This window comes from Pipistrellus kuhlii, unplaced genomic scaffold, assembly GCF_014108245.1.
Source record: "Pipistrellus kuhlii isolate mPipKuh1 unplaced genomic scaffold, mPipKuh1.p scaffold_m20_p_1, whole genome shotgun sequence".
NCBI lineage: Eukaryota > Metazoa > Chordata > Mammalia > Chiroptera > Vespertilionidae > Pipistrellus > Pipistrellus kuhlii.
The window spans coordinates 22,853,238-22,868,668 of NW_023425404.1; the positions used below are offsets into that span (position 1 = coordinate 22,853,238).

Below are 15,431 nucleotides of genomic sequence, written 5' to 3' on the forward strand. Positions count from 1 at the left end.
ACTGAGCCAAACTGGTTTCGGCTAAAAGAAGCATGTTTCTATCATTTTACTTTTTATCCAATCCCAGAGGTTCCCTTCCAACCTTCTCACTCCCACCCCATCCCCATTTTGCTTCCTCCTGATTCCCTAATCTATCACCAAAGGATTTTGTGTAACCCACTTACGTCTCCTCCTTTAATTGTAATGTATAAAACAAGGTGAAAAATTGCCATTCTCCTGAGCAATGTTGTGATTCTGCTTCCTGGCAATTATCGACAGTTTGGCTCAAATAAACTCATAAAAATTCTTTATAGGTTTGAATGTTTTTAAGTTAACAGATTGATTGATTGTTTCATTCATTCATTCACTCATTCATTCATTCATTTTGTATTGGTGCCTACTATACAATATAGTGAGCAAACCATGAGCATCAAACTCCGGGAACTGACAGGTTACTAGGAGATAACTTGGACATAGAGAAGTCATATGTCATCCATGCCACATGCTCAGTATAGTTAGGTGTTGTAGGAAAGAAGAGGGGGAATAGGAAAGAGTCGAGTCCTGACAGGTGTGACCAGCATATTCATCTTGGAGGAGGGGCATTTAAAGCTGCTTAACTTTATGGTTTGAGGCTAAAAGTCAGAGATTTTGGTGTAAAGATTGGAAGGATAAAGTGTTAGAGAAGTGATGGAGAGTTTATATTAATCAGAGCTTAGAGTCTGAATTGGAGAGTGAAAGACAGGATTTGAAAACCTGGTGGAGTGTGAGATTGAAGACCAGTGGATACAAAGTTGTGAGACCAGATGGCATGCACAGCGTCTCCACTGCCAGGCTGCAGAGTTTAAGGATTATCTGGTGAAGCAAGGCAGAACCCTGGAGCCAGTTGCTGAGCTGTGTTTAGGGTGATGACGGTGTCAGAGACCGTGGAATGGAGGGCTATGCACTAGGCCAGGTATAGGTGATAAGAGCCAGGAGCCTGGTGGTGGCCTCTGCAATAGAAGCATGCAGTGAGAGGTGAATGATAATGATTGTGACTCAGCCCTGGATAACACCTACTGTGCATTTATCAGGAAAGCGTCCCCTTCCTCACCCCCCACCTCCAGACAATTTATATCCACCAGCATACCCTCCTTTCAGTTGAACAATTACTTATTTACCTGTGGAAGAGGTTCCAGATAATTGGGGCAGAGAATCCCAGGATCCAAATGTCTGTAATGAAATATCTCAGGATTGATTTTCCTGTGTCTAGTGAGGTCTACGTGTAGGCTGAGCCATATAATGAAAGAAGCTTTAAAAATTCTTGAGGATAAAGATGTGTGTGCACACATGAATTTAAATTTATTAGCTTTTTCATTGGTGATCTATATATGGTAGACAATAAGGCTTATCATTAATATTATTCCTTTTGCTATTGAGCTATTTTTGGTCCAAATTGAAAAGGGGCTGCCATATGCAAAGGAAGGACAATTAGAAGCTTCGCTGAAATGTACGCATTTGAACTGGTCACAAGATTAGGCCACTTGCTGAGTGAAGTGAATATCCTTAAAGGATTTGGGGGAATCTGCCAACCTGTCTTCTCACACAATCCTGTTACTTATGCTTACTTCCAAAATTCACACTTTTTAAATTTCACAAATATTTACTGAGTACCTAGTGTGTGTAGGTGTTGAACTGTGTTACCAAACAGAATAGTCAAAGATTCCTGCCCTCATGGAGCATGCCTAGCAAGGAGAGACAATCAATACATAAGTAATAGATGAATAAGTTGGTTATATATTGTAGTACATTAGGAGGAGACAAATTATACAGAAAAAGAAAGAGTAGAGAAGGGTAGGAGGGAACAGGGTTGCTATGGAGTGGAAACGGCAGGATAGGTTTTAGGTAGTAGACATTGTTGTCTCCCTCATGAAGGTGACTTGGACAAAGATCAGCATGAGGAGGTTAGGTAAACAGGTATCTGGGGGAAGAGAGGTCCAAGCAAAGTGAGGTCCAAGCGAGCACCAAGGTGCTGAGACAGGAAAGTACTAGAATGGAGAAGAGGCTGTGTGCTTTTTTCATTCTCCTTAGACAAACAATGACTCATATAACCAAGAAAACAGCTAGGAAAATGCAAAAATTACGTTTACTTGTGATAATACTAGATTCAAAATTACTGGGGGAAAAATAAATTTCACAGATTGATTTTAAGAAGGTCCACAGGGCCTGAGGGGAAGTTTCCTGACTTCTAGACTGCTGGGGTTTGAATCCTGGCTGTGTTGCTTTCTACCTGTGAGATCTTAGGTGAGGTACCTAGCCTCTCTGTTCCTCATTCCTCATCTGTGAAATTATTCTAATAGCACCAATCTCCTAAGATAGCTATGATGATTAAATGAGTCAATATTAATAAAAAGCTTGGAATTATGTCTGGCACACAGCAAACACTAAAATATTAGCTGTTACTATTTTATTACAGCTACGACTTTTATTACTTTTACTTGAGGCCCAGTGCACAGAACTCGTGCACTCGGGGGGAGAGGAGGAATATCCCTCAGCCCAGCCTGCACCCTCTCCAATCTGGGACCTCTTGGGGGATGTCTGACTGCTGGTTAGGCCCGATCCCAGTTGGACATCCCTCTCACAATCCAGGACTGCTGGCTCCCAATGGTTTGCCTTCCTGACTGCCTAATCTAACCATTCTCCTACCAGCCTGGTTGCCCCTAACTGCTCTCCCCTGTTGGCCTGATTGCCCCCTACTGCCCTCCCCTGCCAACCTAGTCACCCTAACTGCCCTCCCCTTCTGGCCTGATCACCCACAACTATCCTCCCCTGCCAGCCATCTTGTGGCAGCCATCTTTGATATCACATGGGGGCCGTCATCTTGTGCAAGGGTGTGTGGGTCAATTTGCATATTACCTCTTTATTATATAGGATGAGATGGTGTCCTAATCTGGAATATTCTTTGCCTATCTTTTGAGAACTGTGTGTGTGTGTGTGTGTGTGTGTGTGTGTGTGTGTGTGAAAGAGAGAGAGAAAGAGAGAGAGAGATGTGCTTGTATGTTGAGAGTATGGGACTTAATTTATAAAATAGTTGTAATAATTAGGTAAAATCCAACTGCTTAGCATATAGCAACACCTCAATAAACATTATTAGTTTTCTTCCTTTCTTATAACATTTTATAGCCAAGAAAATTAATAGAGGGTTTTTCTCTTCTGCCTGTTAATGAACTTTTGACTGGTTTATGAGTAGAATAAAGGGCAGGTGAAAACATTCTATAGACTCCAACTTGGAAACCTGTTTTGTCCTTAGCACCACCAGTGGAACTAAGAAATCCCCAGTGGGCCATTGTGAGTACCACTGGAAGGCAAAGAACGGGCAGTAGATGAGTGAATGAGAGTGGAACAAAATGAGAAAACTGAAGAAATAAGGAAGAGCACCATTAAGGTGATACCACTTTGGGATGAGCCCATCGGAAAGCTAGGAGTTCCTTTCTCTGAAGACCTTTAAAAAGAGAAGGATGGTACCCATCCAGGAGTCCCTCAAGGAAAGGGCTGGATGAGAGAGTCTCCTGGGGCCTCTTCCAGCTCTGAGTCCAACAGCAGCCCCTCTCTCCAGTTGGCTATCCTATTGTTGCACTTTCATACCTGAATTAGCCTACATTTTCACCTCTGCTTAAAGAGTCATAAATGCTTTAGATATAAAGAGGGCTTCTATGTAATAATACTAAGTAAGACCAAGTCACTGTGTGTTAAGGTAGTTGATGTTGAAAATCAACCTTCTAGTCCTCTGGGATCTGTCCCCAACTTCTCTGGCCATGGCAGCTCTGAGAGCCTCTGTAGTCAGCTCCGGGACACGCTGGTGCTGTGGGCTATCAAGAGAAATGAACATCCTGGTGCTGAGAGAAACCCCAAGGTGTGGAGGAGACAGGATGCCGTGTCTCCACAGGGCAGGGGTAGGTGATGGGTTAGGCAGGAGAGAAGATTGAAGCCTAGTGCCCACTCACCCTCTGCTGCTGTTTCGGTTCCTAGGTGTGGCAGATGTCTCCCGTGCCATGGATCATCCCTTTTCAACAGCATCAAAGGATGGGGAAGGAGCATGCTACACGTCTCTGATTTCCGACATCTGTTACCCACCTCAGGAGGATTCCACATATTTCACTGGAATTCTTCAGAAAGAAAACGGCCACGTCACCACATCAGAGAGCCCTGAGGAGCTGAGTACCCTGGGGCCCTCCTTACCAGACGTGCCTGGGACGGAGCCTCGCGGCTTATTTAGTTCTGATTCTGGAATAGAGATGACTCCTGCAGAGTCCACCGAAGTGAACAAGATCTTAGAAGACCCCCTGGACCAGATGAAAGCAGAAGCTTACAAGTACATTGACATAACCAGGCCAGAGGAGGTGAGCTCTCAGGAGCAACACCATCCCAAGTTGGAAGAGAAAGACTTTGACTTTAAGAATAACACTGAAATCTCAATAAAATCTGAAAAAGCCCCTGAACCAGAGAAACCAGCTCCTGTGGAGGGAAAAATCCTCAAGGACCATTTATTTGAAGAATCAACATTTGCTCCTTATATAGATGATCTGTCTGAAGAGTACCATAGAGCCTCCCTGGTCACTGCCCCCATCAAAATCACACTGACTGAAATTGAGTCTTCTGTGGAAACTGCTACCCAAGAGAAGTCCCCTGAGAAGCAAGATATCTGTCTGAAACCGAGTCCTGACACAGTCCCTACTGTCACCGTCTCAGAGCCTGAAGATGACAGCCCAGAATCCATCACTCCTCCATCTTTAGGAACAGGTAAGGAAATTAGATTTTTCTACTTTGGGAAGATTCAGCACATGGAAATCTGAATATTAAGGAATCAAGAATTGCAGTCAAGTCTCAACTCTACTGATTTAATTAACACACAACTTTTCCAGTCTTGTGCCCACATACAAAGGCTGAGATTTGAGATAGTTGTTAATCCTATCAGATTTGATTTATAATGTTTCTTCTATTGAGGGGAAGGAATGACACACTGGGAACATTAAATCCTCATGTGGGTCTGCCGTTCAGAGCAGAGAGGGAGGTACCACCTACTTCTAAGGCAGCTTGCCTCCTGGACTTCCTGGAGGCATCATGTGGTGAGCATCGTGGCTGTTCTCCTGAGATCAGCTGGGTTATCTTGGGCAGGGCATTTACATTCTTGGCCTCAGTTCCAAGTCTGTACAATGAATGGGGAGTGAGCCTCACTCTATTTGAGGGTCTTTGGTAGTAACCTACCAAAGAGTACTTCTCTCCTCCCCCTTAACTCTCAGCACTGTCCTTTTTATTGTATGGAAGATCTGCATGCAATTTTATTTTTTAAACTATAGGATTTTTTTAGACAGAATTTTTTGAAAAATATTTTTATTGATTTTAGAGAGGAAGGGGAAGGAAGAGATAGAAACATCAATGATGAGAGGGAATCATTGATTGGCTGCCTCCTGCACGCTCCTCCTCCTCCCCCCCCCCGCCCCCCACTGGTGATTGCTCTATACCCTGTTGTTGCACTAAGTCCAAGTGTTAGAACAAAGTGGATTTAACGAAAATCCCTCCTATCCTATTTCCCTAAAGATTTAGCATCAATTCCTCCCCTTCCCCAACCTTACCTCAGACTCATTCAACTATAAAGTTCCAGGGGTCTTAAAAATCCACTGCGCCAAGTCCCTGATTTTCAGATTTATTCACTTACTCAACAAACACTTTCCACACATGTTCTTTTGATCAGTCACTCTACCAAGTACTGATGACAAAATTAAAAAAAAAACACACACACACAAAAAACTTAAATTGGTTCCTGCCCTCTAGTGGGGCAATTGACCAAGAAAATAGACTCTGCTGTGATTTGTATTCTGAGAGAGGAAAACATAGAGTGTTGGGGAGCAACAGGGTTCAACACTCCCCAGGTGAACTGACTCCTGCAGTGATTCTTAAAAGAGCAGGAGGAAATAAACAGGTGAAGGGGAGGAGTGGCCTTCTAATCTGAGAAGGTCCGAGGATAGGAGGTATGAGGGTACAGTGAATTTTCCATAAAATGTAAATTAAGATTTGTTTGTGATGACTACTAAGGAAGCTGAGGCCCCCAGTGTATTAGATGTGAGTTGTTCCAGCCTACAACTTGAGATAGGGACATAGCTGGGTCTCAAAAGCCTCCTTGTAGTCTTTCTGACAAGGCACCGTACAATCCTATTATTACATGAGATAAAGATATTGACGCTCTGAAATGGAAGCTACATTACTAGCTGTCTTTTACATAGCTCCAGGGTTGCTTGGTGGTCAGTCTAGAAGAACTTCAGCCAGTCTTTAGGAAGAGTGAAATACCCCAGCACATATAAGTCTACCTACCTGGCACATGCCTCATCTACAGATTGAAGTTTACAAAGTCGATGATGAAGACTTGATCAGGGTCATTATTATGAAATTTTTATGTTTTTATAACCATCTGGAGCAACTTCAAGAGAAAATGAAGACAGAGGTGGTTCACGTGACCTTAGAGTTTTATGATCTTGAGTTGCCCACTTGACAACATGGGGTTAGCGCAATGTTTTTCTCTGTAGTTGCTTCAGATAAACATCCCAAGCAAGGTTTATTCAAGAAAGAGAAAGTCCCTTGTCCCATTACACAGCTCTCTCCCATGTTCAGCTCCCCTCTTCACCCATCCTCCACATCATAATACACGAGTCATAAAACAACAGGTAAGAATAAAATTAATAGAAGTGATAGAAGGAATCAGCTTGTCATTGAGACCTTTCTCCTTATTCTTTTTATCCCAAAAGTTTAGCCTAACCCCTTTCTCAACTTGTGAGTCCCTGGCATCATATGACACACTACCCAGAGACACTGGAAGATTTGGGCTTTATTACATCCGTTGGGTCTTGGGTCCCTCTGCCATTTCCAGTGCCAACAGATAAGGCAAATACCAAGAATTACATAAGAGCCTGCATAGAAATTGAGGGAAAGGAAAACATTCTAAACAAAAAAAGTTCTGTTTATTGTTGTTTAATAAATAAGAAAATCACAAATTCTGGGGAATATTTCTAATTATGTGAATCATAAACCAGGAGAAATTATAATTTAGAACAATTTCAGTCACAGACCTTGAAGCTTAAGTAAGGAATGTAATATATTTTCTTCAATTCCAGTAGACTATTTCCTTTTGTAACTTCCTCCAACATAACTGTTTTCATCTTGCTAAATAATTATGCCCTGAGGTTCAGAGGCAAAAATTCTTATTTTTTAAAATATATTTTATTGATTTTTTTTTTTTAGAGGAAAGGAGAGGAATAGAGAGTTAGAAACACGAATGAGAGAGAAACATCGACCGGCTGCCTCCTGCACACCCCCTACTGGGGATGTGCCCGCAACCAAGGTACATGCCCTTGACCAGAATCGAACCTGGGATCTTTCAGTCCACAGACCGATGCTCTATCCACTGAGCCACACCGGTTTCAGCAAAATTCTTATATTTTAAATATTGAAAGTTTCTTCTCAGCAAATATCAGTCAAAAGTACAAGTGAAGCATTTTAGATAAATAATAATTTCCCTGATGCACCAGCCCATTGACCCATGGGCACCATGTTGTTTCTGACATACACACACCTAGAGCTTGTTTTGGAAGTCATGGATTTTCTTTGTGGTGTTAGCCTCAGAAAGGCCACTAATCCAGAGGTCATCATTAAACCATCCAGCTTTCCTTAAAGAGAAATAGCAATAAAAGATAAATTAATTTTAATTTTCTTTGTTAATCCTCACCTAAGGATATTTTTCCATTGATTTTTAGAGAGTGGGAGGGAGTGGGAGAGACAGAGAGAATGAAACATGAAATATATATGTGAGAAAGACACATCGATCAGGTGCCTCCCGCATGCACCCTGGCCATGGCTGGGGATTGAGCCTGCAACTGAGGGACATGCCCTTGCCCGGAATCAAACCTGGGACCCTTTAGTCTGCAGGCTGCAACACTCTATATACTGAGAAAAACTGGCCAGGGACAATTTTAATTTTAACTCTGAAAACTAATGTTGCAGGAGGAACCAGCACAAACCTGTTTCCTGAAGGACCCATTCCCAGGCTGTCTTGCACCAGGATGAGCTGCCCTGCAGGGCCATGTGTATTGGTGGTCTCCTAGGCATGTTGAACAAGCTGGAGTTTGGTCAGCCCTGCAGGTTAGATGGTCAGACAGAGGCTTCCAATGTGAGAAACTGGACTAGTATGAGCACAGGAAGGGAAGATGTCCAAGATCAAAATTTTCTCCCTCTGTCCCGTCAAGACAGATCACTGTTCTGACTTCCACATTTCTGGATATGTAATTCCTGTTCATTTTACTCACAGGTTCACCAATTCTGAGTGACCTCTGACACTCCATTTTTTTTCTCATCCACCACATGAGTCAGACACTGAGTCTGGTTTTTCTCTCTTCTGTGTCTCTTGAATTGTCCTATCTTTTCTATCCCTGTGCCCACCACAACTCATTAGGTTGTCATAATTCCTCCCTCAAGGATTGCAGTATCCTCTTAATGGGTCAGAACTCAAAGATGATCTGAATGTGACCAGTGAATTTAGGCAAGCAGTTAGAGCAGAATCCAGACTAAAGGGGTGCATTCATTTAGATTCAGATAAATTCCCAAATCAATGGCTTAACATAAAGTTACTTCTCACTTACAGTACAGTTTAATACAGGTCAGGCAGTTCTCCTTTAGGGCTAATTCGGGGGGAAAGCCTCTTTCCATCTCTTTTTGTTTCTTTTTATTGAGCTAAAATCCACATAGCATACATTTACATTTTAATAGCTTTTTGTATATTCACAAAGTTGTGTATCTATTACCATAATAAATTTTAGAGCATTTTCATCCCCCCTCTCCCTCCTAAAAAAAAATCCATTACCCCTTAAGCATCATTCCAAGTAGTTATCACTCCCAGAAGAGCCAGAGATCACTGTCTAGGATATTTTGAAAATCCTGCTCTCAGGCCAGGGAAAACCAGGTTCCTGAAAACTGTTGTTATGGTGATCCCAGGTAGTCTCACCGAAGGGACAGAGATATAGGCGAGATTGCCAGTGAGGTGTCCGGCCCATCTGGATAGACACCAAGTGGAAGCCAGGCATTCATACCAGGGGGCTGGGGTACTCTTGGGTTTTGTGCTTCTTGTGAGGAGGTGAAGAAGGGGCTCCATCCTTCGAAGCCCAATGGGATTGTGCACTGGGGAATGGGCAAAATCTCTCTCTTAGAGGGCTTCACCTAGTTACCCTTTTAAAAATATATATGTTTTATTGATTTCTTACAGAGAAGAAGGGAGAGGGATAGAGAGTCAGAAACATCGATGAGAGAGAAACATCAATCAGCTGCCTCCTGCACACCCCTTTACTGGGGATGTGCCCGCAACCAAGGCACATGCCCTTGACCAGAATCGAACCTGGGGCCCTTGAGTCTGCAGGTAGACGCTCTATTCACTGAGCCAAACCGGTTAGGACCTAGTTATCCTTTTTACTAAAAAAGAATAAAATGATTGTTTCTTGTGGGAAACGTAAAGCTCAGAGATCAAGTTGTCCCCCAGGATCCCAATCGGCTTTCTTTGTTTTCTTCCGGAAGGGAACACAGACAGCAGTGGACACGGAATCCTCGGTGGTTTTCAGACTGTTGATATCAGTGGGCCACATTAAAGGGTTATACCCACCAGGTTCACTAATGAACTCTGTGGCATGGGGAAACCTCCCTGGGAGAATAAATCAGATGTCAAAAACAATGACTTCTAGAGTCTGAGTCACGTTGAAACAGAAAAAGCAACCGAGCAAGCTGCTGTTGCTAAGACGTTGCTGGGTCACTTGTTAAATAACTAGATTAAGATGGATGGGTATGCAACACCCTGGCTAATTGGGCCTTACCGGTCATTAGCTTTGTAGACAGGTGGCCTGTCTTTCCAGCATGGCCCTGGAAACGTATTTTTTGTGCTCATGAGCTACGTGTTTCTCAGGCAATGAGAAAACATCTCCCCCTAATAAAAGCTTTGTTTTATTTCTTCTCTCTGTCCATCTGTCTGTCCGTGTGTGTGTGTGTGTGCGCGTGCACGCCTCTCCCGCTCTCCTTCGCTCCGTGGGACGACAGAACCATCTGCTGCAGAATCCCAGGGGAAAGGCAGCCTCTCCGAGGATGAGCTGGTCACCGCCATCAAAGAAGCCAAGGGGTTGTCCTACGAGACATCCGAGAGCCCACAGTCTGCGGGCCCCGTGGCCGACAGGCCCGAGGTCCAGGCCAGGTCCGCGCGGCCCACCATCCCCAGCCCCCTGGACCACGAGGCCAGCAGCGCGGAGTCCGGGGACTCGGAGATCGAGCTGGTGTCCGAGGACCCGCTGGCCGCCGAGGATGCGCTGGCCTCGGGTTACGTGACCTTCGGCCACGTGGGCGGCCCGCCGCCGTCGCCGGCCTCGCCGTCCATCCAGTACAGCATCCTGCGGGAGGAGCGCGAGGCCGAGCTGGACAGCGAGCTCATCCTCGAGTCCTGCGATGCGTCCTCCGCCTCGGAGGAGAGCCCCAAGCGGGAGCAGGACTCGCCCCCGATGAAGCCGGGCGCCCTGGATGCCATCCGGGAGGAGTGCGCGCCCAGCCAGCCTGGCCTGGCCGAGCAGGGCCCCTTCCTGAGGTTCCCCTCAGCTGCCCCCCAGGCTGGCCCGGAGCTGCCCCCTGGAGACGGAGCCCCCGCGCCCGAGGAGGAGCCCGCGGGGCCGCAGAAGCCTGCAGAAGCAGCAGCGAGTTCCAAAGAGACTCCGGCGCCCTCAGGGAGCCCCGGGCCCCGAGGTCCTGGCTTCGCGCCCCCGCTGCTGTTTTTCAATAAGCAAAAAGGTAAAGTGGCAGCTTTTCTGATCGAAGCAGTCTGTCTGCTTAAGTTGTGCTTTCCCTGGGTGTTGGGGGGTATTCAGCACAGGGTGGTTCGGGTTCAACCCTGTAGGCATGTCCTAGTTGGTCAGACAGGTGAGCAGAGCACCAGGCCAGGAGGATGCCAGATGCTGGGGAGAGAATTCAGTCACAGCTGGGGCTCGGTGACAGAACCAGCACTCTGAGCAGTGAGTGCACTGAGCTGGTTAGACCTGAGCCTCCTCAACGATGAGATCTCCTGAATGGAGCCAGTGCTGGGCTCCTCTCTTAGGAGGGGATGGCTTGGTGTGATACTCCAGGCTCATCCAATGTCCCACCCCACCAGCGATGGGGCGTGGCCACAGCCCCTCTAGGTACTGGAACCTCCCATTAGCACCCCCATGTAGCCAGCCATGCTTGTTTCCTACATAGGCCAAGCGGATCTCTGCCTTCCTCCTTTCTCTTACCCAGCAACAAGGATTTGGACCATGTTAGGGGGTTTTTCCAGCTAGACAGGGAAGACAGGGACCAAAATTGGATCCATAGTCTCTCTTGTCCCTAAGCAAGATCTAAGGTCACTAAATAACTTTTAGAGTCACTTATAACTTAGAATATTTTAACTTGGCCGGGATAGTTTACCCCTGAGAAATCTGGAAGTTTTCAATGCAGGAAAAGCGGAAGCCATTATTTTATGTTCCAAACGTGTTGAGGGCATTCTCCTTCCAAAATCATCCACCACCTCTGATGGTGTTATAGAATTCAGGAGAGGAATCAGAGTCAGGTCAATAGATTAGGCCCTGGACAGTCTAGTTAATGGGCAGTCGAGCGAAGGCAGAGAACCCCTTCCCAGCTCCTGGGTGGAGGACACCCAGGTAGAACTTTAAAACAATCCCCAAAGCACAACATTTCCCACGATCCCCCTCTCCTACGCATGTCCTCTGCTTTTTGTTTCTTTAGAGGTGGTTTGCCCTTTGAGGATAAATGATTTCTAGGGTACACCCTTGCTCCTGTGTATACACTGACTTCAGTGACATTAGTAGCAATTAAAGTGCTTCCTATAAGAATAGCGTGCAGAATCTTTCTCATTATAGATTGGAAGCCGGCTTCTAAATGCTTTAAAATTAGCTCATTGGAATGGAGAAACCTAGAGGAATATATAATAATAGAGCAAACCTAGAGGAATGCAGTAAAACAGTCACCCGGTTGCCTGGTGGCTGATGACTTCGTCATGGGGCATCGTGTGGGGCCAAGAGAAGTGACTCCTGCTTTTTCAAATAACTCTTCCCTGTGAGTTTACAATATAGTTAGTGTAGATAGGGAGGCTATTTGAGAACACATTTAGCAGACGGAGTGTGTATTTGGTAGGTGACGAGTAAAACTAATTTGGCTTCTGCCACCACTCTGTGTGGCATCACAAAACAGCATTAGCACGAACAACCCGCTGTCCCTGCCATCCTGACACAGTCCTGCTTGAGTTCATGTCACTGTACTGTACCAGGCATGTGTTTTCCTAACTGGTGTCCCTGAAATAGACACCACGTGACAGTGCTGTTCAAATATATTTATCCTTACAAGTAAATAAATCGGAAAGTCCTGTTTCCCTCCCGAGTAAATCTGAGGCAGGTATGGCAGCTGAGACCGACTGAGGGATCAGACATCCGATGAAGAGCTAAGGCCCTGGAAAACCTCACATGCGACTGTAAGGCTCCAGGCCATCTTTTATGGCCAATCCCGGTGTCATTCTAACCCTGTGCAGGTTGCCCCATCTGGTAAGGTGACCGGACGTCCTGCTTTTGGCAGGACAGTCCCGATTTTTAACAATTTGTTCCTCGTCCCGCGGCGTTTTAAAAAAGACTTATCGGGACTTTTTTTAAAAACACTGCGGGACACGGGACAAATTGTTAAAATTCGGGACTGTCTTGGCGGGATGTCTGGTCCCCTTACTATGGCTTGAACCTTTGCTGCCAAGCTCAGCTGTCAGCGAGGAGAGAGTGGCAGCCTTTTCAAAGGACTCAGGCCTGCAGGGTGAAGAGCCTCTGCTCTCTCCCGCCCGGAGGCTTCCTTTGAAACCCAGTCTCCCGCTAAGCGCACTGCTCAGTGCAGTGCCTATGAAGAGTCTCCAAGGCCGTTCAGGGCAGCCACACACGGGAGGTCCTGGGCGGATGATGACTCAGCGCCACCAGCAGGCTATCTGAGCTCTGAGGTTCCCTCCCAGCAGGTGATGGGATCACTGCAGCCCAGCCTCCCCCGGGTTGTTCTTAATCACTGTCAGTGGACAGTGGGATTATGCTCATGTCAAACAGGAAGAACTCCTTTCAGCAGCGAGGACAAGTTAGCTCCTCTGTTTCCTGTTCTTGCTCAGTGAAGCCACTGATACAGTATAGATACGTTCAAGTTCAGGTATTCACAAGAATGCTCCTACCGCTGGCTGGGAGTCATGCTGCTGATGCGGGGCTACATTTTAGAAAGGTCCATAAGTCATTAGAATAAGGGTCAGCACATACCTGAGAGCATCGTAGCATGTATTGTTAAGGAGCATCAGGCTTTAGAGGTGCCCATACCCTAACAAGCTTTATTTTGGAGATTTCTTGCTTTTCAGAGACCTCTGTTGCTGTTGTTCTGGAGACAAAATGCAATGTGTTGTATTCCAGTTTCCTGACTTGGTGCCCCCCTGAGCTCCTGCTGCCCTGTAATTCTGTCCCCCCAGACCTTCCAGGTGGCCCTTGTGAACTTCAGAACCTGACAATAAAAAAAGTTTTCATTGCTGCAAGGTTAGCTCTACCTGTTAGGAGCATCTGAGTGAAAAGCCAGCAAAAATTTCTCGGGAAATCACTAATACCCAAGGTAGTAGCATCAGGATGGGTGTGTGGTACTTATCAAACCATTTGATTGTGAATTTTTTTTTCATTAGAGCATGCCTTGGGGTTCATCTTCTAGGGAGTACTTTTGGGGAAATAGTGGTCTCTCCACATTTCTATTTCCTGTATTCTGACTACCTTGCAACTCAAAACAGCGGTGCTGGACCAGCCATGTGGTTATCATGTGGGAGGGAGCCTCTTAGACATCTCAGACTCCACCCAGACCACTGGGTCAGAATCTGCATTTTAATGAAGATCCCCAGGCAATCCGTACATGCATGTTAAAGGTGGAGAAGCAGGTTTCACGCTAGGGTGGTCAGCTTCCACATTCCTACCTAAAAACATTCTGGTAAAAGTCACCAATAACAACCTTCTTGCTTCCCAAATGGCCTCTGTTGAGTCTCATCTTCCTTGTCCACTCTGGTAATTTAATGTCATACTGATGACCAGTTTTTAAATATTAGTGAGAAAGTAATATGTCCATAATAATAAATGTAAACTGTACAAAATGGTGCAAAATGAAAAGTTAAGGTTCCCCTACTGCACCCTCCTCTTGTTGCTAATTCTCAGAGATAACTCCAGACGTTTGTCTTGCTTTTGTTGCTGTTTTTGTTCCTTTCAGGCAGTTTTTGAAGTAGTCAGGCATACACAATTTATTGCACAGGTGATACTATATTGAACAGACGGTTTTGGAGCTTATTTCATTTGACGGTAAAATCAGAGACAGTACCCACACACATGGAATTGTTCTTTCCTCAGAACCTTCTCTTCCCTTATCTCGCTGAAGTTTCTTTTTTCTGGGTTTCTCCTTACTCTCTGACCTCCTTTTCAATCTCTTGCTACCTTCCTTCCAGTCCCTCATTTCTGTCTTCAGCCTCCGCCATCTGGGTAGCATCTCCCAGCTCGCTGGTTTTGAAGTCTCTTCTGAGCTCCACACCCTTTTCCCAGCACAGATTGGGCATCCCACAGGGGCCCCCAATCCAATACGTTGATGTTCTCTGTCAGAATCTCCTCCTTTCCTTCTATCTCCTTTCCTTCCTATCCTGAAAAGATACCATTTTGGCGTCATTTTGATGTGAACATTCAAATTCTGTCTGGATCTGAGTAAAGACTCCTCAGCCTGTGACAGAGTTAAAAGTACAACCTGATTGTAAACACTTCAGTGGAAGCCTTGCGCTTCAGTGTTTGGTTATAAAATTGTCATCCAAATGATCCAGAATGTTCTTAACACTTGAAAAATTGTCATCTAAATAAAGGTTAAAAATGTAAAAAATTTTCTCTGCAGAACTCTCAAGAATGCACCCAGTGGCCTCAGTTAGAGAAATATTTGGTTAAGCCACTGGTTCTCAAAGTGTGGCCTGGGGACCAGGCTCCTCAGAAGTTCTGCTGATTAGAAAGGCAGGCTCCTGCTTGGCCTGGCCCCCGAATGACAGAATCAGAATGGGCCCAAGCTTAAGCCTGCACTGGTAATAAGCACGCTCAAGAGCACTTTGCTTGTAAGCAGATGAGCTAAGCAGTCCAGACCTGTAGTAAAAAGACACACTGGTGAGCCTGCCCTAAGCATATGGCAGTTTTTAATTAGAGAGACTGAGAGGGCACTCAGCCCTTTCCATCCCTTCCTGGGCCCTGGAGGCGGGCCGCTGCCCCTTCGCTCTGTGGACTCCAGCTGCAGCCTCAGCCTGCAGGGCTCAGCCCCCTGGCAGGGAAAAACTGACCTCCTCCTTAGGGGAGTGTTTGCAGGGAGAC

General features: G+C 45.6%; 1 protein-coding gene across 2 annotated transcripts in view; it reads left to right on the forward strand.

Annotated features, from left to right (window-relative positions):
• Nucleotides 1-15,431, forward strand: part of RTN1 (reticulon 1) — a 172,152-nt gene that overhangs the window by 83,628 nt on the left and 73,093 nt on the right. For both annotated transcript variants that reach the window (XM_036434998.2, XM_036435007.2), the window contains exons 2-3: nt 3,985-4,755; nt 10,081-10,815. In XM_036434998.2, coding sequence (XP_036290891.1) covers nt 3,985-4,755; nt 10,081-10,815 — 1,506 coding nt within the window. The remainder of the gene's footprint in view (nt 1-3,984; nt 4,756-10,080; nt 10,816-15,431) is intronic.